Consider the following 25,120-nt stretch of genomic DNA (forward strand, 5'->3'; position numbering starts at 1 on the left):
GTTGTGCAAATCGTGCAAAAGTCCATTTTGCTTACACGTGAAAATAAACACGGACATGATCTTGAACTGCCTACTGTATTTTGCCCGAGAGTTATGCGGTTATGTTGCCGGTTAATTGCCCGATGACAGCTTTATAAACATATGCGGGGGAAACTTGGAACACTTTGCAATGACATCTTTATACAGTAAAGATGACGTTTCCCTCGGAGTCACGTGACTCTTTACAGTAAGTCCAACATGGCAGACGGAGAGTGGATCTTACGCGGTAACTAAAGCAACACTTCCAACTGGAACAGACACATTACAACACTACTCTCTGCATAGAAGAGACATCAACAATGAGGGAGAGGCAGAAGAAAAAGAAGGGGAGGACGTGGGCGGAAGCCGCAAAAACGGTATTCTAGGTGTTTTTTATCTGCCGTTTGTTGTGGTTGTTTTTCCTTGAACGCTCCCACTTTGTACAACTGTGTTTATGAGTTCATGACCTGCTAGTGGAGACGAGATTTAAGGCCCGTGTTTGACGGTTGGACATTTGGAGGACCGCTGTCACTGTAGCCGTCTAGCTGTCATCGTTGCGAGGCGACTGTCAGCTGTGTGCACTCCCCCTAAAGCACCTTTCCTTAAAATAAAAACTCCCCATATGTGTGTGTTGCGTCCACACAGCGCGGATGACATGTTTGTCACGATCTGAAGTCGAATGAAGTAACCGTTAAGTAATCACGTCATGGGTAGCGCGCGGCTAGCCAGGTTAGCGCGCTAGCTCCTGTGCTAACGTAGAGTTTGGCTAGCCAGGTTAGCACGCTAGCTCCTGTGCTAACGTAGAGTTCGTCAACAAGTTTGTTTGCTATCAGCTGCAAATGAAATACAGCGTGACATACAGTGTTCGTATTTAACTAAGTTTTCCACACGTTGCCTTAACGCCCTAATACATCACCAGGTTAATATATTGCATGCCAACGTCAGGCGATGTATCAGAATACAGTAATGAATGCTGCTAGCATTATAGCTAGCTGTCTAGCGTAGCATGCTAATGCCTGCAAAATATCCAAACTCCACAACAACTATTTCATAATTAAAGCTTAAGGTTATCACTCGTGAAGACATCCACTGTTCAGTTGTGCAGTAGCGTTAGCTCCACTGAGTTTTAGGTTATTAATTGTTAGTAGTTCGCTCACATAACGTAGCTATAATTCTACAGACAGTTAATTGTAATACCGTTAGTTTCTACACACCTAAGTCCTGTTATGCAGAGATGCTCAACACGTTACAGCAATGCGGTGGATACATGAACCGTTACAAAGTCTATACAAGGTCGTAACAAAATAAAAGTTTCTGTACTGTTACTGTACTGTGAGCTTGTTTTTTATTTTATTTATTGGTAGATGGCAGATGTTACAAAGTAAACTTAAAAACAGAATATAAGTTATGCAATATTGACCCTTTACAATGCATGCAGAATCAACGAAAGAAGTGAGAATATTAATATAAGCAGTATCATCATTCAGGAGACTCTTATACTACATTGTCAAGTACTAACAAGACATGCAACACAGAGGATTAAAGACTAGATTATGCTGCATTGTTGGACACTAAAAAACATCCATGTCAGAGGCACAAAACATAAACGCATGCAGAGTATGTGAAATATATAAATCAGTCAGACACAGCTAAACAACAATAAATGACATGCATGCAGGTAGCTGAGGGTCGACTGGCAATTTCAAGACAGACACACAGGTGACAACAGACAGATGGAGGGAAGTTCAAATGGACAGATTGAGGACAGTAAGGTGCAGTGACGTTCTAGTACTGACAGAACTGGGTACTAACTAACCATTTCTTTAATTGATATGTTTTGCTGTTAGCTGATGTCAACGTTGTTATGAACGTGATCTTGCTGCATTCCCTGTTCATGTTATAACAGTGTTTCCTACTTATATGTGCTAGTGAACCAAACATTTTGTTTTATTTTCTATTATCTACTATTAAAGGCAAAAGCCACACCGTGTTTGTGGTGTGGCTTATTCTGAGAGTGATATCCTCCTCTTACAGTCTTTGTGGAAACTTTGTTAGAAAGCTTCTTGCCTATGTGGATTCTTCAGTGTGCTTCATCATGTTTTATGACAACCACTCTCACTTCAACGTCATAACTGTGTTGCTTTGATAATGATATTTAATTATTTCTAGGTTTTGGAGAAATACCCTAATACGCCCATGAGCCATAAAGAGATCTTGCAGGTGATCCAAAGAGAAAGACTTAAAGAAATAAGGTAAATATTTTTCCTTTCTTAGCTTTACAAAGATAGGAGACATTATCACAAGAAAGAGAGAGGGATGACACAGCTCTCTGTTATTGATTGCTCATATCACGTACTTCCCTTTTTCTTGTTCACATAGTAACGGTTATTTTACTCAATTAATAACTGTTTCATTTCTTTTTGTTTCATTGTCACTGTTCTCATCCAGAAGGTAAGACAAAGCTAGCCCCCACCCCTTATCTTAACAAACTCACTGCAATGCCACTTTGTTTGGTTTTACCTTTTGCATGTTGTTAACAATAATATGTCCTAGGTTCAGTTGCATATAGACAGTGTTAGAGTCACACTCGTATGCTACCTAGACGTGCTACAATTTATAACCACCTGTTGCATAAAAACACATTTATATATTTCAATATGGTAAATTACTCAACATTCTAACAAAGTAAAGGATGGATCCTGATGGTGATGTTTTTGCTCTATAGATTCAAAAGTTTAACACAGTTCCATTATCCAAAAATGTATTGGGGGTGCAAATTTAATGAGATAAATGATCCAGCAATATTTGTAACCCTAACTAGTGTCATTTTCTAAATTAATAACAGATGTTGCATTTTTCTCAATTTGTTTTATTACCAAAGGTTTTGCTTTACTTTACGTAACATACTGTATTTTACACCGAATAGAATAACATAAATATAATCGTTACCCCTGGATACGTCTCTTGCATGGCTGCTGAGGCATTAATGTGCATTCTTAATTCACTCAAGTTTGCATTAAAAATGTTTGACTTAACTAGAGCAGATTTTTATACAACAGATGATGATGGACCAGTTTAATATGAGAATATCAGGTCCTGACAATGATTAGATTAGTCTAGAACCAGTTTTACTCAACTGATTCTGAGTAAAACATTCAGTGAATTGCCCACACCGTCACTGATGTGAATCTGACCTGAACTCATACGTGTCCTCTTGACGCATGGTAGCAATTTCTCCCCAGATATCAGACCAGCCTTTACCTTTCCTGCGTCTTTCTCCCAGCTGTTTGATGTATTGGGGAACAGATGTGTAATTTTCTTTTTCTTTTTTCTTTCATGATCTAGTGGAACCTCGCCGCTGGCATGTCTGAACGCAATGCTGCACACAAACTCTCGTGGAGAGGAGGGGATCTTCTACAAAGTGCCAGGCAGAATGGGGGTCTACACGTTAAAGGTTAGTTAGCAGCTTTGAAAATCGTTAATGGGCTACTATTATGTAAAAGACCATTCACAATGTCAGTCTACTTCAGGAGCAGGAAAACATAATGGTTGGTTGGCATCATAACATGATAACCAAAGATAAATATCTTCACGCTCTTATACTTAAATCAGTATGACGTGGGATGGGCGTGGAAGATGCTTGAAAATAACTGCTCTTCTTTGTCTTGTACGTCTCTGTGTACTCTATTATTTTTCATGTAGAAGGACATCTCTGATGTTGCGAAGGATATGTCCGAGGAGGACTCTGAGGAGAGCAGTGACGATCTGTCGGACTCCCAAAGCACAGAAAACAGCAGCAGTGCGCTCGCAGGAGACGGCACGAGAGGAAGGTGGATGCGAAGAGGTACTGTGCTCCGCGTATGGGATCATTGCATATCACTACATCCCTTAAGTAGATCCACTTTAAGTAGAGTTTACAGACCATAATAGCTTGAACACATGAATATTTAATGGAGATGTTAACAGAAACTACAGTGAAAGAAATTTAAAAAACATCACCACTACGTCATAGCTAAACATTCCTGATGGTAGACCAATTTTGCAAGCTAAGTAATATTAAATACCACCAAACTACAATGTTCAAATTAGCTTTATTTTCAAGCTCTGTCTACTGTATTAAAGAATAAAGGCTTGTCAGTAGGACAGAAATACACTCCGTTCGCCATCAATAGCAGTCATGACCCACTAAGTAAGGGCTGCAGCTCTACTCGTTAGTTCATTTTTGCTGGTTGGTTACCGCGCTCTGCTATGACAGTTAACGCCCCTTCGGAGCCGTGGTGAAAAGTCAATGCGGAAACACAGGAAACCGGCTGAAGAAGCAGTATAAGAGGCAAGCATAAATTACATCGTCTCCTCACAAAATAGTCCCTGGAATACACTGAGCATCAAACATGATGAGAGCAAAAGGTGGGTTTTATCTTTTCAGCAAACACGTTGTGTCCATGAAGTCTTTAATCGTTAATTGTCAGCGGAGAAGCGGCAGGCTGCACATGGCGGTTTTTGCTGAGCTTCTGTGCGGTCAAACCATCTCATTGTGAATAGCACACGTGCACCGGAGCAAACTTTGAAGAATGATCGTCTCTTCAAGTAGAAACTATATTGTTTTCCTCCCGCTGTGCTTTCACTGACTCTCATTATTTCTCTCTGCCACTTGAATATTTTAAGTGACTGTTAAAACAGGAAACTGTATTTTCTCAGCATGACCTGTGACCACTTCCTCATTATGCACAAGTTAGAAACTGCCAAGCAAATAACCTTGGTTTATATGCGAGTGGGAGGACTCAGATATTGTTTTATTTTTGAGCTAATCAATGCAAAGAGCCACAAAGTCAAATGCAAATTAAGTGGCATCGGAAAAAGAAACAAGTGGAACTGCTGCAGTATGTAGAAATATAGAACAGAGAGGTTGCTGTGAACAATCTTACTATTGAGACGTTCAGCCCATTTTTAGTAATATGATATTTTAGCAAGGTAATGCAATCTGCTTCTTTGTGCAAGGTATTGGTTTCAGTTTCATCAAAACAAAAGCATGATGTGATAAAGTCCATACACCACCCTCAGGAAGTGTATTTTGTAGCATCTGTTTTGTGTACTTTTGTATTTCGTAGTTCCCTCCAAGCTGCAGTCACAGCCGTCCTCTCCGCAGCCTCGATGCTCGTCGCCTTCGGTCCCCACCAGTAAACTCATCTCTCCCTCGCAGAAACACAGCAAGAAAGCTTTGAAACAGGTAAAGACGGGTTTGCTATTCCTTATTGTTTATGTCTTGATTGTGTTAATAACAGCTTTTTAGCGGAGTAAATACTACGTTCACTATTTGTGCAAACACGTCTCAGATGGGGCACGAGTTCCTGCCACACCCTCATGTACATCCCTGCCACCCCACGCTGCAACACACACAATACAAACTTGTTAAATTCAGTAATATATTCATGTAGTTTACTACAATGTGTAGCCTTTTTAAAAGGAGACTGGTACTATTAAAACAAAATACAGTTCTGATCTGAATCTGAGTCTCACACCTCTAATCCATGTCAACATACGTCGTCACTCTTCTCTGCAGAGTTCACCACATTTCTCTGAACTGTTTTTCGCTGACACGTTTTCAGTAAATGTGTACATAACCCACATTGTCTTGTCAGCAGCCACAAACTATCCTTCCATTGCCTGCCTGTAAAACATCTTGTGCTGATTATTTAAAACAATGAGGCGGCAGGAAAAATGCCTTTAGCTGGTTTTACAGTATTAATGTCCTCATAATCCACCCTGTTCAACATTTTTCCTATTGGCTTTTTGTGTTACATCTAATTAGATTTCACTTGATTGCACAGATTGTAATTCACTCCATCTGTGTTGGTGTGGAACTTTTTGTTTTTGGCTGTGTAAGACCAATTTGTGTGCATGTATTGGGTGTAGGAAACACAAGAAGGTGGAGATTTGGCAAAAATATTGGCGCCGGAGAGATTTATTGTGTATTTGTCTTCTTATAACAAAGCAAAGACAATGAGCGGACTGTCATGGATTGCTTCTTTAATCTGTTGACATTGTGCTTGTGAGGCGATTCACAACGCAGAGTTGATTTATGCTTTTGTTATGCAACCTATGTTTCATCGCTGCACTGCTATTTAGCTGTTATTTAACCAGGCAAGTGGCCCTGGGGGAGTAGTTGCAGGGAAACAGAGTTTCACACATTCACACTCTTTTTCTCATACTGCTGGCCATTTGTTCCTTCCCTTGCTTTGCTCGGTTTCAGGCCTTGAAGCAGCAGCAACAGAGAAACCAGCGCAGACAGGGAGGAATGCCAACCACCTCCAGTCCTAGACTGCTTCTGAAAACCATCAAAGATATGGCTGACAACATCACTACAAAGACTGGTAGGTGGCAGCTGTTACATTGTCAGATACAATATAAAATGAAATGAATAGTAGTCACTTTGGACATTATATTAACGTTCGTTGCACAATAATCCACACAGTTTTGACGCTAAATGACTGATGCAGTTCTTATGTATTGTCCTGTTATTGCTTCTCACTCATAACTACACAACAAAAGGCATTGTACCATCACCATCCAAACATGACTCATATAATTGGCAGCATCCATGTGGAAACAGTTGGATCTCAGGGCTTTTTCTTTCTACTCCTCTCCTTCTGTCCAAACAGACTCATGCCACCCGGTTGTCCCGAGGAAGGTTTCTCAGAGGTCAGGCCGCCTTGGTGCAGGTAAGCCACACATCTGCTTTAAGTTAATCCAGCGGCTGCTGAACTTCTATATTTCTACGTTTTCTCAAGAACGCCCGGAGGGAATTTCTTCCAAATTTGGCGTAAATGTCAGAGGTGCTGCTTCACCGTATTCTAATGTACTTATCTACTCCGACTCTGTTTGACATGCAGGGTAGGGAAGTCGGACAGTATCTACACACCGACACATGTATTGTTGATTCATGGGGTTTGTTGACAAAAGGTAGAATGTAGAACAAAGCGAACCTTATCCATTAAAATCGTTTAAAATAATCTCACAGGTGGGTGCAAACTTATTTCGGACTTTGATGGAGTTAACTGCATCCTTTAATAAAGGGACCAAGTGAAATGATCCCACATTAGCAGAACAAAAATGTTAAGAAGGAAAATGAATGACACAACAACACGTGAGAGTAAATCACTCAAGATCTCAGTTGCATGATTGGCATTGCTTCATCCGTCTTCGCTTACATCTGTTTCCTGTTTTACATTGCAGGGCAGCTGAAACGTACAAAGTGTAAAATAGATGTGGAAACACCAGACTCCATTCTGGTTAACACCAACTTAAGGGCGATCATCAACAAGCACACCTTCTCCGTCCTGCCTCCAGACTGCCAACAGAGGTTGCTCAAACTTCTTCCTGAAGTTGACCGGCAGGTGCCTCTAAAATTATACTTCTTATGCGTTATCAAGCACTAAATGTACTCAGTGTTGTGTTATTGCATGTGATTTCCCATCTTTCCTGTCGATCGTCGTATAATGTGTGAAACTATCTCGCTAAATAGTTGTTTTGAAAATGTAGAAAACACATCTGCACATGGATGAACATTTTACACGCAGCCAACCTCAGTACAGCATTTATTACAGCGTTTAAATGTGCATCACATATGAGAAGCACAAGTCCATGTACTGATGCAGTGATGGTGATTGTGATGATGTCAGTCATAACATTGTGCCTCCTCTCCCCAGGCCTGCATGGACGGCCTTCTGAAGGTCACTAGTTCTGCCTTGAACAACGAGTTCTTCACGTCAGCGGCTCAGTCTTGGAAGGAGCGACTGGCTGAGGGTCAGTGCAACGGTTTCCATCTACTAATAACAGCTCATATTCGAAGAACAATTATGTCACCAAGGTTCAGTGCTACTACACAGAACATGTGCAACACATCCTTTATTCTTTTATTATGTAACTTTTTTCTCTACAGGGGAATTCACTCCTGAGTTGCAGCTACGAATGCGCCAAGAAATAGAGAAGGAAAAGAGAGTTGAGCTGTGGAAGGAAGCCTTCTTTGAAAACTATTATGGGGAAAAGTAAGTCCTCCTCCATGATATGTTATTTATTCATTCACTAATCCGGCTTTAGAGAAGTTGGAAGGCATATTGTTTTTCAGTTTTTCCAAATACCAAAAGACAGTTCCTTTCACATAAAAAGCCATCTAGGACCTACAAACAGGAGAGTGGCAATCTTACTTTTCCTGAGGATGTTTTTCTTCACATTTACAGAAATACGATTTCTTCTCGGTAACATAACTACATTAGTAGTTGAATTACAGTGTTTGTTCACTTTATTCATCACATTGTATTGAATTACATTGTATCCAACAACATGTTTCAAGATCAAATTTAATCTAATTTGGAGGCTCAATAATGGATCAAGATGCAAATCAAAGCGGGATGATATGCAAAAGGCTGAGTGGATGATTTTTAATTCCTAAGTTTCATATTCCCCTCTCATCATTCATTTGAAGGCCTCTCATCACAGATTTTGAATTCATTTAAAAAGAAAACGACAACAACTCAGCATGCATGTAAAAATGAACACAAATGTAGGGAATCTGAGTAACTTTTTTAAAGTGACCAATAACTGCGCTGTAATGCTTTTATTCAGTGATCTATGAAACAAAACTAGCAACTTAATTGTTAATGTGTGTCCGTTGTTAATCACTGTCACTTTAAAGCCCTACTGAGTGTGTGTGTTCCTAATAATTCCTTCAAAAGCTTAGTGTTTTATAAAACATCTGTGTTCCTTTTAAGAGAGAATTCACTTAATTTATGGATTTGTTTATTCATTTGTCTTTCAACCTTCCTCTTCTCTCTCGGTCTAGTTCTGGGCTCAGCTTTGAGGAATCCAAAGAGCTGACGAAGGCTGATGCGAATCAGGAGTCTGCCAGGCCCCGTTCCCCTCCTCATCAGACGGGACCTTCCGCTCAAGCACCAGAGGATCCCAAGGACAGCGAGGACAGCAGCCAGAGCGATGCTGCTGCTGCCGCTGTGAAAGACACCAAGCCCACTAAGGAGCCTCCGAAGGCGCAGGCTGCTCAGAGAGAGCCAGTCTCCACCACTGAGCCCATGAAGACACGGCGAGCGCAGTACGCTGAGGACCGGAAGTTGAGCGCCGCAGCACAGCCGGGGCCGACGCCTGCAGTGAAAACACCAGAGGTGGAGAGGCCGACTGAACGGGCCGCGGCAGGTGCTCTGCCTGAAAAGGAGCACAAGGAGGAAGTGAAGGAGGAGAAAACTGAAGTCCCCCAGTCGCCTGTGAAGAAGAGCCGTCCACCACCGGCTAGTTCAGAGGTAAACGAGGAGCAGCCGGTGTCTGTGGTTAAGCCTGCTGAGGAGAGCAAAGAGGTAATCTCTGAGCCCAGTGGCCCCTCAGAGCCGCTGAAAAGGAAATCCCTCAGTGAGATTGGGGATGAGTTGACACCAGAGAAAAGGCCCCGTATGTCCTCAGTCTCCTCATTGTCCTCAGTCTCCTCCGTATCTCCTCCAGCGTCTTCCATATCTAGCCCTGTGACACCAACTTCAGCAACAAATCAAAGGGTTCCACCACTGAAGGTAGGAAACTCCTCTGATTTATGCATCTATCTCTTGAGTATACAAAAATAACTCACCACTTGTAGGCTTGAAAGGTGGCTCTGACAAGTTTGTAGCTTCCTGCAGAGTGCGGCAGTCACACATTCACAGCAGTTAGAGAGGCATGTGCAAAAAAATTTGTCAAAAATGATCAAATGTTCGTAGAAATATCTCAAACTCCCCTGCATTTCTCTGCTGTTGATCTTTATTATCAGTATATTCCAAACGGTATTAGCTTCCCAAATAAATCCCGTAAATCAGCTACCTTGCTATGTTGTGGAGAAAATTTCTTTTATGGATGTTTTTCATTTACTAACATTTCTTGAAGTATTTCTATAACATCTCCTTTTTTTCACTCTGCAGATCCCAGTGGCACGAATTCTTCCCGTTCCTTTGTCACCGAGTCAAGTCTCCCCGAGGACTCCCCTCCCGGCCCCTCTGAGCAGCCCGGGCCGTACCGGTGCTCGCACTTTGGCCGACATCAAAGCTAAAGCTCAGCTAGCCCGAGCGCAGCGAGCAGCGGCTGCCGCGGTGTCATCTGCATCTAAGGGAGCGGTGCCAGGCCCGGGGCCAGGGGGAGGCAGCGGTGAGCAGACTCGGCCATCGCCCAGCACCAGCCCAACGTCCCCACAGGCATCGACCAGGCTACCGGCCTCCAGCAGCAGCAGCAGCAGCACCAGTACACCTCTTTCTCGCCCACTGGACTCTTTTGGCCAGCTTAGCCCAAACTGGTGTCAAACCTCTTACCTCAGCAAATCTGATGAAGAACGCAAAGGTCCTCCTGCTGGTTCCGTCGGTGCAGGACCCGATAGCATTCATATGCAGCACACTCCGTCATCTGTGCACGCTCTGAAGGGACGGGAGAACCCATCACTTGCTGGATCAACCAAGACCAACTCCTGTGTCCCTGCAAATAACCCGCTGGTCACTCAGCTTCTGCAGGGAAAAGAGGTTCCGTTGGAGCAGGTCCTCCCAAAACCGCTTTCCAAAGTGGAAGTGAAGATGTCAAACGTACCCTGTGGTAGTAAGGGGAAGACACCACACTCTGCTGAGGACAAGGATGATAAGCCGGTGTCCCACCAGTTCAGTACAGCAGGACGAGCAGGAGTGGTCTCAGAATACACAAGACACCACAGGGAACTTCCTGACAAGGAGACTCAGGAGCAGATCCTGCAGGCTCTAATGCAGAGGACAGGCCAGCAGAGCCAGCCTTATGGCGGTATGGGACCTCAGCACAAAGTCCATCAGCTGCTGCATGCAGAAGAACGTCAGGACCAGTCCAGGATTTCGGTAGGATTTCTGGGTCGAAAGAGGATGCCCAGGCCTGCCATGACGGGACATTACCTGCTCAATGTGTCCACATACGGCCGAGGACCGGAGAGCAAGAGGCTGCACCAGTCTGTCATCCCCAACGTGTCTGTGTCCAGTTTCAAAAGGGAAAGCACAGAAGAGGAAGAGGAACCTTCCAGGAAATGTTTCTTTCCTGCTTGCGGGGTTAAAACGGAGCAGCATGGATTCTCGATAACCAAGTCCGATGAAGCAGCGAGCATTCATTGCTCCAATGTAAAGACTGAGCCCGGATCAGAGGACAGTGCAGCCGGCGGTGGCGGCGACAACAACGCGACAGCCAAAGACACCAGCCCTTTTTCTCAGTCACACCGAAGGCACCTCGAACTCCACAATAGCAACCAAGGAAACTCCCAGCCATATCTCGCCCAAGTGGACCCCATTCACCAGCGGCAGTCTGCCTTTCACACCCAGAGAACGCTGGATAATCAGGAAGTGGTGGCAGCGTCGTGCTACGGTGGCACCATCAGCTTGTCTGTACCTCACACTCTGAACCACAGCGCCGCAGGCATCGGCTCTTCCGCGGCCTCGTCCGAGGCGGACGGCGGCGGCGTCATGTCTTTCTCGGTGACCGTCACCACCATACCGGCCGGTCACTCGTTAGACCACGGCAACCAGGGCGAGCCCTCGGCCGAGCAGTCGTTCATCGAGGGCTCCAACATGGAGGACGTGCAGTCCAAGTGCTACTGCAGACTGAAGGCGATGATCATGTGCAAAGGGTGCGGAGCCTTTTGCCACGACGACTGCATCGGCCCCTCGAAACTGTGCGTGTCGTGTTTAGTTGTGCGATGATATGAAATGAATAACACTTGGAAGAAAAATCGTGGTTTGATTTGTATTGAAGCGAGACACGAAGCAGGAGCGGGTCATCCCCAATCGATCGCTGCTGGGGTGAAGCGCGTTAGCCACACTCCAGATGAAACAACCAGCACGTGGGCACTGTGGCGAAGGATTTACACTGGATGGTCTTTTGTTTCACCAACATCGACAAAAAAGTAGTTTGGTGCAATTTTTGATAGAGATGTCAATCAGTTTTCAATCAAATCAGTAGTCTGTCAGACGTGTGACGAATATAAAGTCTGACAACGTTTGCACTCGGCTAGGATTAGTGTGATATATTTTTTTAAATATATCTATATATAGATGTATATATATATATACATATATCTATATATACTTATATATGTGTAGTTTAAAAAAAAAGGAGGGAAAAATGAATGTTGCTATTTTTGTAGAACATAATGACTGTTGTGTTTAATACTGACACTTTTTATTATTGGGCCTAATCAGTTGTGGTTTTAAGGCAAAAAAAAAGGGCGCTAATGATAATCATTTGTTGTAGAATACCTCCTGGCATTTATGCACGCATGGCAGGAAAGTGCAACTCACAGTAACTGTTTTCTATAGAAACTGTACATTTATTACTGATCACACTCAGATTCAAGAACTAGAAAGAACATGTATAGTTTTAGAAAGAGAATATAAATGGAATTTTGAGCGATGACTCGTGAGGATTGCACATTACATCAATCTTTGACTAACAGTTGAAAGGCAAAGCACTTAAAAACCACCTGGATATATGGTAGTAACTGTGTACTTACATTCAAACGTTGGGGGTAAAAAGAAGAATAATCTATATATAGAAATGACTTTATGTTCCTTTTGGCAAATTGAGATATTTTCCAGGTCAAGGTCTAGAGTCACTTCCTACTCTGTGAACCTTCATTTTCTCCCCAAAAAAGCCAGTTTGTAGATATTGTCTCCCATGAGGTGAGTTTTCTCATGCTTGTATGTCTGTATTGAAAGATCAGCAGTGGCAAACAGTAAAAAAAAAAAAAAAAAAAAAAAAACTTAAGGCAAGGGGAGAAAATGAGGATAATTTTGCTTTTTCACTGTAAATATTTGCCTATTTACGGTATATGCCTAGATGTAGAAATGTATTTTATTTTATTCATGCAGCACACATTGCTTGCGTATATCCTGTTTTATTACAAAATTATTTTTAATGTGGAAAGAAAATGGAGAAGAACAGTACGTTATGCTAAAACGCTAAATGCTCTATCATAGAATGATTCAGCAGAGCATGCTTCAGTTTTACAAAATGATTCGGAGGTACAAGATGACACTGATGAACAGAGTTTAACACTTCCCATTTAAATGGCCTTTTTCCAGAGAATCAAGAGCGTTAGCCATCATTCTAATGTGGTGTGAAGCACCGTAAGCACACAATAATACTGGATCGTGTTTATATAATGTACAACTACAATGTGTGCAATGATGAATCGGCACATTTGGATAATGTCAACACAGTATGAGTCCTTACTGTACCACATGTTAACATTCAGTGTGAAGCGTCACCTCAGCAGGTGTTTTTGGTGTTCGTGCTGATTGCAATTTAAGACGCATCAACTTTATTTAGGCCTGTTTTATAGCAATTGTTTTCAAGGTAACAAGCCAAAGTCACCTTATAAAGAAAGTAATATTGTAATCATAAAGTAATATATTTTAATTAATATATTTTATATTAAAAAATCTATTTGCTAATTGTTTTTGAAAATCAACAGGGTATTTACTATAATAATATATTGGCTGTCCGTTTTTTCTGATGATTTTGTTTGGACTGGACAGGCCACCGTACAGAGAATAACTTGTCTTTTATAAATCAAATTGCCCAGGTATCAATATTCTGTATGGCCCAGCTTTTGTTTATGGATCTGTTGGTCTGTATTTTTCCATAGAGATGTTGTCGTATGAGTGTACCTTTTGAGCTGTCTACATTTGTGTCATTACCTTATAAAAACACAAAGATATGTTTTTAAAGCACCATTTGTAGGTCAGTGGATTAAACAAAGTCCATTTTTAAATGTATTTGTTATTAAATGGGGGCTTATGTCTTGTGGAAAATTGATTTTAAGATTATAGGGCTAGAGTCAGGAGAGCTTTCCACAGATTTAGTGTAGTCATTTCACTAAAACTGGTGTACCATTATTTGATTTTGTTAACACAAATTTAATACATCCCCCCATAAATATTTAGGTCTTATTTGGTTGAATGTGATGTTAGGATGTTGTATTTACTCATGTAGAGTTGGGGACTGGATTGCACTGCAAAAAAAATAAAAATTAACAAAAACAATCAAACAACCCAAAAGGCAGCTGAAATCTTTGTTAATAAGGACTGAAACGTGAGTCAGGCAGCCGTCCCCGTGAAGATACCTGTTGTGTGTGCATTCAGAGGAGCAGGTCATAATGTGTCATGGGCAATCACCACCATTTTCAAATGTCAACGTTTATCACTAGATGAATTTGTTTAATATGTCTGTGTCATTTTGTCTCCATTTAAACTCCGGGTGAATGTAATATAGTAATCAGCACTTATAAACAAAGTGTATTTTATCAGAAGTTATAGACTATTATGAATAAATAATGAAAAGAAAAGCATTTTGTGTGTGTGTGTGTTTACTGGTGTTTACCTCACACAGAGGAAGGTCAACGGTCACCTGAAGTTCAGTTTACTAAACTCTATGAAAACAGTCGTTTTGGGTTTTCTGTGTTTAATGTCATCAGGTTTCTCTCAGATTGGGCTCGAAACTTTAAAAATTAAAAAGCAGAAAGCCTGAGTTTACAAATTGGAGGTGTGAAGTTTGAAAGAAGTGAGCAGGGGTTGTCTAATAACTGGACCTAAACATTCTTTTTATTTACTATAGACCATGTTTCGTAATTCTTCTAAGGCTTGGATACTCTCCAGTTTGAATCATCAGTTTAAAAACAATGAACCACTGCGTTAGAAAACATCAGTTTCTTTGTAGAAAGTTCAAGGCATAAAAACATACGAAAAACACTTGTGTGGAGAATTAACGACTCCCAAGGGGCATTTGCAATTTCAATGTTATCCCAGGGTACTTTTCAGAAAATGCAAGTCTAGATTGATATTGTTTATAATATTGCAGCAAGAAGCATCCAATCACCAAGCTTAAAATGCGGTTATGTACACCGCTAATGGTCATCATCTATTTTTGGATTCTGGGTCAATTTTGGGTGAATGTAGCAGCTACGGTGCCGTTTTCTTGTTGTATTTAGGGCTTGTGTTATACTCACCAGTTTATCTTTTTTTCGGCATAAAGACATCATGTTTTGTCCAATACAAATGATGTCTTTATGTTGAAAAAAAGACAAACTGGTGAGTATAACACAAGCCTGCAGGGTCAATACATTCTCCAGGAGAGCCACGCGCTTCAATGTTAAGAAACAGTGGGGATATTACTTAAAATGCAGAATTTATTTTTGAATGAAGAATGGTGGACAACTAGAGATGCTGTGACGCAATGTGGATCCTCATTTGTGTCTCTTTTGAGTCCCCCACCTTTATGAGAGTGGAATAAAATCAGTGGAATAACCCTTTAAGCTAAATTGAATCCGTTTCTTGTCTCGTCTCCACTCCTCTCATGCTGAGGATCATAATTCAGAGCAAAAAAACAGAAATAGTAGTAGTGCGCCTTTAACCAGCGTGCGTGCGCACATGCGTAAAGTGTAGTAGGTGGTCGCGCATGGCATCTCCGTGCTTGCTCTCGCGCTCTGCTCTTCTCTGCCGTCCTCTGCCGCTGGGTCGCTGACGATGCCGAGCGGAGCGGGGCGGTCGTATACGTTTCCGTGTGCGGCTACAAACCGCAGTTCTCCAGATTGAAGTCGAATGAAACGGGGGAGAGCGCGGGTTTGAGGTATGACGATGGATCGTCCGAACCGTTTCTCATCGCGCAGACAGCTGTAAACGTCGGCGGACACGCGCGTGGATTCACCAAAAGGTGAGAGTGCGACTGTGAATTAACGGAGGAAATATCCTCTTTATTGAGCCCGGACCACTTATCCTTCCCATCTGCTGCTGCTGCTGCTGCTGCCGATGATGAGGATGATGATGATGATGATGATGATGCTCTAAACGCAACCTGCGTGATTTTCCTCCGGTAAAGGCCAGCTGCCTGCCTCTCTGTAGTCGAGACGTCAGTGAGAATTGAAAAAAAAAATGCAGGATTGCCATTGTTTGTTATCCCCCCCACCCCTAAAAAAAATATATGGGCATCACGACACACCATTCCCATTGCGGAAATAAGGTAAATAGGCAGTTAAATCACCAATATGGCTGCGTATGTGCGGTGCCGTCGCTTCGGAAGTGAATTTTAAAGTGTTGCAGGGCTGCTCACTGTGAGAAATGAGGCTCGTGGAAACCGAGAAGTGGGTGATATCAGCGGCAGGGAGGTACTGCAGTAACCGAGTCCTTATGTTGACTCGCGTCAAAGGATGTTGTCATTACTCGAAGCTGAAGGTGCGGTTACAGTAAAATGCACCTTGCGCCTATAATGATAACCACACAGTCTATTTGTGTCCAACAAAAAGATCTGATCTCAAAATAATTAAGAGGTTATGATTATTTTTGTGCAAATGAGTAAATGCAACGGGACAGAAATCCCATTAATGAGACCACAACGATTGTGGTCTGTGCCTTTGAATGTGCTCTGGTCTGAGAATTCATTTTGTCTATGAATTATTAACAACTTGTCTCCGTTTCCTTATCTAACATGAAACGATCAACTCCTGCATTAAACTCATTCATTTGCTGTCATGCAGTGCTTCCATTGCCTTCCAATGCAAAGGGCCTGAGTTGCCTACTCATGGATTTTCTGCAGTTACTTCACAGGCTGAATATTTACAATGAGCCATTGTGTTGTTTTGCTGACATGTGTCTGTTGGGTCTCCCACTGCATTGCAAATGTTTTCTTCCCTTTCCTCCCAAGTAGTGCAGTGCTCCTCTGACATATTATCTCCAAAAATACAGCGTGTGTTGCCCATTTAGGACTCCATTTAATATGCAATTATGCTGACCGAGTGTTTTCAATTGCCATCATGACCAAAGTGAATCCTTAATCCTGACTGAGTTATTGCCATAATTTGCACACTTAGCTGCAGCACGCCATACGATCTTTTCAGAGCAGTAACATTGCTGTTTAAGTTAGCACACACTGCTTTATTGCTGTCTTAGAATGCAGCCACATCAGTCCGTTAATTGATCACAACAACAACAAAAATAATAAATGGCAACTATTTCAATAAGCAATTAATCATTTCAGTCATTTTTAAAGCAAGCGTGACGAACACGCTCTGGTTTCAGCTTCTCAAAAGAGAAGATTTTCAGCTTTTCTCTTCATTACGTCAAAGTCAATTGAATGTTTTTGGGGTTTGGATAAAAAACAAGACACTTAAAGATGTCACCTTGAGCTCTGGGAATGGTGATGGGTATAGCTGCAATTTACAGCTGTTGTCACTATTGATCAATCTTCAGATTATCAAATCAATAAATTGGTTTGTCTATAAAATGTTATAACTCCCTGGAGCCCAAGGTGACGTCTTCAGATGTCTAGATTTGTCTGATCTACACTCCAAAACCCAGAAATATTTAAATATATGACAGAAAAGAATTCACTTCTCACATTTGTGAAGTTGCAACCCGCAAATGTTTGTAATTTTTGCTTAAATAATTACCCAAATCGTTGTCCAATTACTGATTAGTTTTCCGTTGATAGATAATAATATAGTAGATTAATCTAGTGATGGCTCACTTCATTGTGTTTTGACATTTCACAGACTTAATCACTAAAGTTATCATTAGTAACCCTGATTATGATACTAATTGTTTTCAATAAAAATGCTTGGCTCCATTTCAGTGGACAGGGTCCATTTAAAAAGCCCTGCGACCAGCAATAAGAACCTCTCAACACAAGCCAGACAGAGCAGCAAGTTAGTGACTGGAAAGAGTTTCTGTCACAACAGCAGAGATCACCGAGAGACGAAGAGTGTCTCTAAAACAAGCAATGAATAAAGAAATAAAGAAGTAGAGCTGTCCTGCCTGTCTGTGGACCTCCTCGGGGTAGCAGAACCTTGGTTCCTTTGCCCATGCTCTGCTGGTCAGCAGATCAGCGAACCCTCTAAACACGCATGTGATCCAGACATGTTTGGGGGCACCCAGCGCTGCTCCCTCATTGGCCAGCTGTAATGTGCTCCGTGCCCGTCATCATTAAGTGCTTCCTTCGCAGCTCTCAGTCGGTGTCATTAGCCCACAGGATGCAGTCACTGCTGAGCGGGATGTCATGGACAATTATCATTTGCACAGACCACGGGCGCTGGAGTGTTCCCCAGCCAGCGCACCAATATCTCTACAGGAAGAGAGGGGGGGGGGGGACAAAAGCACAGATTGAGAGTTAATGAAGTCCTTGAAGGAGGGGAGAGTGGGGAGGTGTTAATTACTAACTCAAAAGTCAACTTCCACTTTTGTCAGCGAGGGATAGCTCTCATCGTAACGGTGACGTCAAGTGAAAAGACTTCACTGACTCTTCCAATGTGGCTTCTCTTCACAGGGTGGACGTTTAGGGCTTCGCTTTGTTTGACATTCAGCCAGCGACAGGTAAATATGGAACTCTGAATGTTATATCTTATGAGTGTATCTGTGCTGTGGAGTAAAAACAGGTTTGTCTTCCACAGGTATGAGTACTGTGTTGAAACAAAAAAGCCGACACAAACAATGAATCGACTTTGAAAACACTGAAGTTGAATCAGACGTCAGAACAAAAGTCAAAGTTGAAATAGTTCAATAGAAGTAGAGTCTTTGGTATGACAGAGATGATTTGTTCCTCCATTCACAATCTGATACCTGCATCCTGACTGAATTAAAGTCTTTGTGGGAATCATTCATTTTTAGGCGGCGGCACGATGAAATAATTTTTATTATCTTTGTGCAGTTGATTTTTACCACAAAATGCAGATTGTCAACACACTTTAAAGGAATTGTTTGACATTTTCGGAAAGGTTCTTCTTTTCTTTCTAGAGCCCAAAACCTCTGATGTAAAAACCACAACTTGTCGTTTAAAATGTCAGTTTTGAGATGTAATGTGTTGTTTCGTTTACAGTCTTTATGCTGAACTAAGCTGAACGTCTGTAGCTTCATTTAACTGGATCCCACATCTCTAATATTTCCAGCAATTCAAATTATGACTGAAGTAAAACCAACTGACAGTTCAGTCTGAGTCTTTCAAATCAACAAAGGGTCTGTTTCATACCTATAACTTGTTTCATCATCTGTTAAACAGCCAACCAAAGCCATATAATCTATGTATTGAACAGTGAAGAGAACAGCTGGAGTGATGACTGATTCAGTCCTTGACGTACAGAGTAAATAATACAGATGAAAGAACCGTTTCCTTCTGGTGTACCAGCGTTCAGGAGCACATGAAAACCAAATCTTCCATTTTTAAAAGATGTTAGTTTATGAGCTTTAGGTCATCATTTATGTATTGTCTTACCTCAGAAATGAGAAGTCTGAAACATTTTCTTCAACTCCACTAATAACATCTACATTAATCATCTTCACTTGCAAGGTTTCTGAGCTGTGTTACTAACAAGCTGCCGTCTTTGCGTGCTCTGCTGTTTGCTGTGACACAGAATGATCGAGGAAGGCAGCAAGCGGGGCAAGGCCATGGTGGAGAAGAGACAGCTCTTCATGGAAATGAGTGAGTGGAGTCGACTGAGAGAAATCTCTTTTCACTATTCATACTCATGTAATTCTATGACTGGCTCGAAAAGTTGCGCAGGAGATGTGTGGTCCCTCACACGTACAGCATCATTCCTCCCACACAAAGCCAGCGATGGTGTTTGAATGCACTTCCTGTAATCCCGATTGTGTTTTGGAAAGACTTTCATTTGAGATGATTAAACTGGACAGACGTAGCATTAATTTGAGAGCTTTTGTTTTGCAGGAGCTCAAAACTTCGATGTAATCAGACTGTCGACTTACAGGACCGCCTGCAAACTCCGGTTTGTGCAGAAGAGATGCAACCGTAAGAGCGTAAAGATGTTCCTCTCATTTCACCGTGACACAAAAGAGAAACAGACACAGTCTGATCCCGGTCTGTCTGCCCCCCCCCCCCTCATAGTTCATCTGGTGGATGTCTGGAACATGATCGAAGCCTTTCGTGACAACGGGCTCAACACGTTGGACCACAACGCTGAGATCAACGTGTCACGGCTGGAGACGATCCTGTCTTCCATCTACTACCAGCTCAACAAGCGGCTGCCCACCACCCACCAGATCAACGTGGAGCAGTCCATCGGGCTGCTGCTCAACTTCATGGTGGCCACCTACGACAGGTACGGGCCAGCTGCTCGGTGCAGAGGAGTGCTACACTCTGTCGCTGGTGATCAGAATCACTTTTTCTGTTGTTTTTTGTGGGTAGCATTGATGCAGAAGCCACATCAAACCGGGGGGTTGGTTGTTAACAAGATCCTCAGAAGCTAAAGGACTTGTATATATTTTAGAGCAGTGGTTCCCAAAAAGAGGTCTACTTGTGAGCCTTTGTCACTGGTTGCATACTAGTTGTGACCAACTTAAAATAGTATCTGGAGGCCTAAAGAGGTAGTTGTGGGAGCCTTGACCCCTCCAGGTAAAACACACAAGTCATTACATGTAGTTGTTTTGTCTCTAAAGCCTCACCTGGTCTGGTGTGACCAGTAATGTACAGTAATCTCTGCTTTTGGCCACAGTGGCTGCTGTTCAGAAGAGTTACAACGACTCACTTCACTTTTTACATGAAAAACTGAAAAATATGCGAACAAACTGATGCCATTTGACCCTATGTGCTTGTCAATCAAGATACAGACAATTAACGTAAATGAGTTTGTGAAACGCTTCGATAAATAATAACGATAATTACCTGGCTGCTATCTAGTCTGCTGAAGAAATGTCCTGACAGTCAGCGGGTTCATGGTTAAAAAAGCAAATTGGTACCCTTTAAGACACTAAAAAGAAAGTCTACATTTGTTTGATTATTTGTACATTATATATTGATTAAACTGTTGTATTATTATTCAAATTAAGCATTCAATAAAATTTCTTTCAACTAATTAACTAAAGCGTTTAAAAAAAACGGTGGTTCTAGCTTCTGCAGTGTGAAGATGTACTGCTGAGCTCTTGTCTTAAAGTATAGGACATTACATATCTTTGGGTTTTGGACATCTTAAGACTTTCACCTTAAACTCAGCTGTGATGGGCATTTGTTTTTCTGATGTTTTATAAACTGAACGATTAATCAGCAGAGCTACTCTGAATAAAATAACTGTCACACGACACTCTCAGTTGGTACCACATTACGTAGTTCTTTCTTTGCAGGATTCTTTGGAATTTGTTAGGAAATTCCAGATATAAAGCATTTTATTTCCCATTACAAATACTGATTTGAAGCCCTATCAACACTGCTAAGAACTTAAATTCTGGTAAATAAAAATCCATGTGTAGGTGTATAAAGCTAAACTAAAGCCCCAAACTCCCAGAAAAAAATACACGGCACATGCCTTTAGTGTTCTCAGTGGAAGCTCTGGTCCTGACTTCATTGTACAAACTATCCATCCAGCCAGGTTTTAGGCCTCAGAAATCGTGTTGGAACAAACACACATCTGCCTTCTCTACAACACAGGAGACAGAAATGTGTGCTGTCCCAATCAGCTGAAGTATTCCTGATGTTTTACTGTATTTCCCTCCTCGTAACATCTGCTCTGTGCTCAAGGCACCCAGGAGCTCAGAGGCTGACTATTGACTGTGAAGCTCTCTCTCATTATTCTACTTTGTGTGCTCAAATTGATTGGCTGCTCGCCTCGTCCGTTCATCGACCCCTTCAGTTGGTTCACTTTTATCTGGAAGGCCACTCTGGTCTCCCGCTCCGTCATTATTCGTGCCGCCGTATCTCTGGGGAACTTTGTGGAAATGACTGTCTGCGATCATAGGAAGCCAGTTTCGCTATCTGTCCCTTGAGGTTCAAACTGAATTAGGCAGCTTGAGGAGCTTTCATGTACTCTGTTACCTCTGCTCGGAAACCAGAGCTGAATGAATCCGAAAATGAAAGAGCTGGTCTCTTTTGCAAGTTGAAAAGATTTTAAGGGGTCTTGAGGCGGCCTGACCTGAATATAATCCTGTGTTAATCTGTGATTTAAGGCTTAGTTCATGAATTTTGACATTTTACACACGACTGGATGCAACATCAAAAAATGCAATCACGACAAATTGAGTTTGGCGTGTGCACTGTTGTATAATATGTTAATCTTGGTGACATCTTTTTCTTTTGGTTTTCATCTTCACATCTCAGCAGAATTCTTGGGTGAAAGGATCATTGCAACGTGTAATATTTCTGTGCAAATATTACATTATCTTTTATTAAAGCAAATCAACTGTATCTAACTCTATAATTTAACTTTGTTAAGTTGTGGGATAATATTATACGCTAAAACATAGAGTGACAGTAACACAAGTATAGAGAACAGCTAATATAAGCAACCAAAATCTACTGGTCGTGGCAGACCAAATAAGGCTGTGGTGGCAAAACCAGTCAGTGCATTGACTCGAGCAAAGGTGCGATTTACTGCTTATGAATGAAACTTTTCACCTTTTCTTTCTACTTGCAGTGAAAGCCATGGGAAGCTGACGGTTTTCTCAATGAAAGCCATGCTGTCAACAATGTGTGGAGGGAAAATTGTGGACAAACTACGTTGTAAGTGCATTTCTAAGCCACCTACATGCACCATGTCAGAAGATATGTATGTGAATGGATTTTCTGAAATCTGATGTCATGGCTACCTTCATGTAGTTGCTCAAATCGAGCACACGGGGGCACCGTTGGAACATGTATGCAGAATTAATTGGCTTTAACTGCGCTTATTGCTGAGTATACAGACTGTGGGATCAACACATTCACATATGTGTCTAAAGCCTGTTTTGCACTTTTATTTTTTGCTCAGAATAGCAAATCTGACTTTCTCTGGCTCTCTCTCAGATATTTTCTCACAGATCTCTGACTCAAGCGGAGTCATGATGTTTGCAAAGTTTGATCAGTTTCTCCGCGAGGTGCTGAAACTCCCCACAGCCGTGTTCGAGGGCCCTTCTTTTGGCTACACGGAGCACTCGGTGCGGACGTGCTTCCCTCAGCAGGTACGAGGACGACGTCGGAACGCTCGACCCTCTCCTTCTCCGTCCTCTTTTAACTCTGTAATCACCCACGCGCCTCGTTTAACATGTGCTCGTGTGTGTTTGCGTCTAGAAGAAGATTATGCTGAACACGTTTCTGGATGTGTTGATGGCCGACCCTCCCCCTCAATGCCTCGTGTGGCTGCCGCTCATGCACCGACTTGCCAATGTTGAAAATGGTGAGATCTGGACTCTCAGCTATTCATGCTCACACTCAACCTCCATAATGGATTTTCAACATTGATAAAACTGCCAACAACTCGTAGACATGTGAAACCTGACAAGGGCCCCAACTAGAGCTTGCTTTTTCAGTGGTGGAAAGTAACTAAGACATTTATTCAAGTACTGTATTACTGTACAATGATGTACTAGAGTATTCCAATTTGATGCTACTTTATACTTCTGCTCCACTACATTTCAGAGTGAAATATTGTAGTTTACTTGACTATATTTATATATTTAACTGAGGTCGCTAGTTACTTTACAGATTAAGTAACATTAGAATAATTTATCAAATATTTATGCAACAATATATAAAGCACGTCAAAGGTTCATCTCCACCAGTTGTTACATTAAAATGCTGCTTATGTGTTAAATCAAGTACTTTTACTTTGATGCTTTATTACATTTTGCTGTTAATACTTTCATACTTATACTGAGGTGGGTTCTTAAAATTACTTTTACTTGTATTAGTATTTTTACAGAGTGATATTGCTCAGTTACTTAAGTAAAATACACACGTACTTCTTCCACCACTGCTGTTTTAGAAGAGTACACAAACCTAATAGCTAAGAAACTACTGGTTCAAGGTTTCTTAAACCTTGTACGTCAGACTAAAAGGTTGTGAAGTCTTAAAAGTGACTGTATGCAAAGGTTTTTGTTTGTAAAATAGGAAACAAGCACAGAAACATAGAACAGGTCAAATATAAAATAAAATAAATAATTAGAGGTATGTAAAAATAAATAAAACAGAAGAAAAATAGAAACTATAAAATAGCAGCTCTTTGTAAGATGTCTCTGTTTGTTGTTTTTTACCGCCCAGTCTTCCATCCGGTGGAATGTTCATATTGCCGGAGCGAGAGCATGATGGGTTTCCGGTACCGGTGCCAGCAGTGTCATGGCTACCAGCTCTGCCAGAGCTGCTTCTGGCGTGGCCATGCCAACGGTCCCCATAGCAACCAGCACCAGATGAAGGAGCACTCATCTTGGGTAAGTTAAAAGCCCAAATCACTGTCGACGTGACATCGTGCCTTTCTTCAAAATCAATCCCAGAGTCAATATCTCTGTGAGCGTCTGCAGTGATTTCACAACACGGCAGACTGCCCTGTCAGATTAATCCAAGAGGGATTTTATGGGCTTTTATTTTGGCAAATTAAGTTGTGTTGAATGAATCTGCCCTGTTGTCTCATCATTATGTTATAAATCTAATCTAAACAAGGGAAGTCAAAGGCACTGGATTCCAAATCCAATTCCCATCCCACTTGTTTTTTTGCACAGAATGAATCAGGACTTGAATTACATTAAAACACAAACCACTGTTTATGATATGTAAAAACAAAACATGTATAATGTTTATCATGAGGGGTAGGTGGATGAATGTGTTCCTGATGATTTCCCACTTTTGTGACAAATTGGTGTAAATGATGTGTATGAAACACACGTGGGACGTTGTTCACCGTATTTTATTTATTTGGTTTCCAGAGCTGGGCCCCGTTCCTCGTACCTGGCTAACTGAGTTAGCCTGATCATTTTCAGGATAAGATTACATAAATCAGGCTTTTTGGTTCCACGAAGCAAGTTTGGCAAAATCACCATAGCAACACATCCATAAACTTGAACCTGCTCCAGCGCAGGCTAACTTAAGTTAGCTGGATAAACTTGCCACTCCTCCGAAAAAAAATGGCAGCTCCCTTCCTCAGAGATCCTATTGATGAAGGAGCGATATTAGTTTGATTAGCGTTTTATAGGAAGAGAGTTCTTCGAGATCGCCAAGATCCGTTATCACATCATGATGACTTCCTACACGAGCGCTATCGATTCTGCCGAAAAGGAATCATTTATTTACAAGACCTTCTGGAGCCATACATTGCGAACACCACACGCCGCAGCCGAGC

General features: G+C 41.8%; 2 protein-coding genes across 7 annotated transcripts in view; both read left to right on the plus strand.

Moving 5' to 3' along the window:
• The first annotated feature begins 221 nt into the window (after positions 1 to 221).
• On the plus strand, positions 222 to 14,392 carry asxl2 (ASXL transcriptional regulator 2). Of its 2 annotated transcripts, XM_068721660.1 has the most exons (12): positions 222 to 395; positions 2,188 to 2,270; positions 3,364 to 3,472; positions 3,721 to 3,862; positions 5,127 to 5,245; positions 6,269 to 6,389; positions 6,678 to 6,737; positions 7,252 to 7,412; positions 7,725 to 7,821; positions 7,958 to 8,063; positions 8,858 to 9,587; positions 9,969 to 14,392. In XM_068721660.1, the coding sequence occupies exons 1-12, from the start codon at positions 339 to 341 to the stop codon at positions 11,742 to 11,744; spliced, it is 3,561 nt and encodes a 1,186-aa protein (XP_068577761.1). In that variant the 5' UTR covers positions 222 to 338; the 3' UTR covers positions 11,745 to 14,392. The 2 variants fall into 2 exon arrangements, with proteins under 2 accessions (XP_068577761.1, XP_068577762.1); XM_068721661.1 differs by lacking the exons at positions 222 to 395; positions 2,188 to 2,270; positions 3,364 to 3,472; positions 3,721 to 3,862 and adding an exon at positions 4,078 to 4,425.
• Positions 14,393 to 15,525: 1,133 nt separating this feature from the next.
• Positions 15,526 to 25,120, plus strand: part of dtnbb (dystrobrevin, beta b) — a 32,406-nt gene continuing 22,811 nt past the window's right edge. For 4 of the 5 annotated variants that reach the window (XM_068721505.1, XM_068721507.1, XM_068721508.1 and 1 more), the window contains exons 1-9: positions 15,526 to 15,753; positions 18,358 to 18,404; positions 19,439 to 19,506; positions 19,753 to 19,833; positions 19,930 to 20,143; positions 22,448 to 22,533; positions 22,816 to 22,970; positions 23,080 to 23,185; positions 24,049 to 24,215. In XM_068721505.1, coding sequence (XP_068577606.1) covers positions 19,440 to 19,506; positions 19,753 to 19,833; positions 19,930 to 20,143; positions 22,448 to 22,533; positions 22,816 to 22,970; positions 23,080 to 23,185; positions 24,049 to 24,215 — 876 coding nt within the window. In that variant the 5' untranslated portion in view covers positions 15,526 to 15,753; positions 18,358 to 18,404; position 19,439. The remainder of the gene's footprint in view (positions 15,754 to 18,357; positions 18,405 to 19,438; positions 19,507 to 19,752; positions 19,834 to 19,929; positions 20,144 to 22,447; positions 22,534 to 22,815; positions 22,971 to 23,079; positions 23,186 to 24,048; positions 24,216 to 25,120) is intronic. The other variant, XM_068721506.1, reaches the window with a different exon arrangement.

Source organism: Cebidichthys violaceus, unplaced genomic scaffold (assembly GCF_023349555.1).
Source record: "Cebidichthys violaceus isolate CVI_PGR_0920_01 unplaced genomic scaffold, fCebVio1.0.p SCAF_28, whole genome shotgun sequence".
Classification (NCBI taxonomy): Eukaryota; Metazoa; Chordata; class Actinopteri; order Perciformes; family Stichaeidae; genus Cebidichthys; species Cebidichthys violaceus.

Coding starts and splice junctions, on each gene's coding strand:
- asxl2 (XM_068721660.1), top strand. CDS start 339: ATGAGGGAGAGGCAGAAGAAAAAGAAGGGGAGGACGTGGGCGGAAGCC. Junction 5,246..6,268: donor GCAAGAAAGCTTTGAAACAG/GTAAAGACGGGT, acceptor GCTCGGTTTCAG/GCCTTGAAGCAGCAGCAACA. Junction 6,738..7,251: donor GTCAGGCCGCCTTGGTGCAG/GTAAGCCACACA, acceptor TTTACATTGCAG/GGCAGCTGAAACGTACAAAG.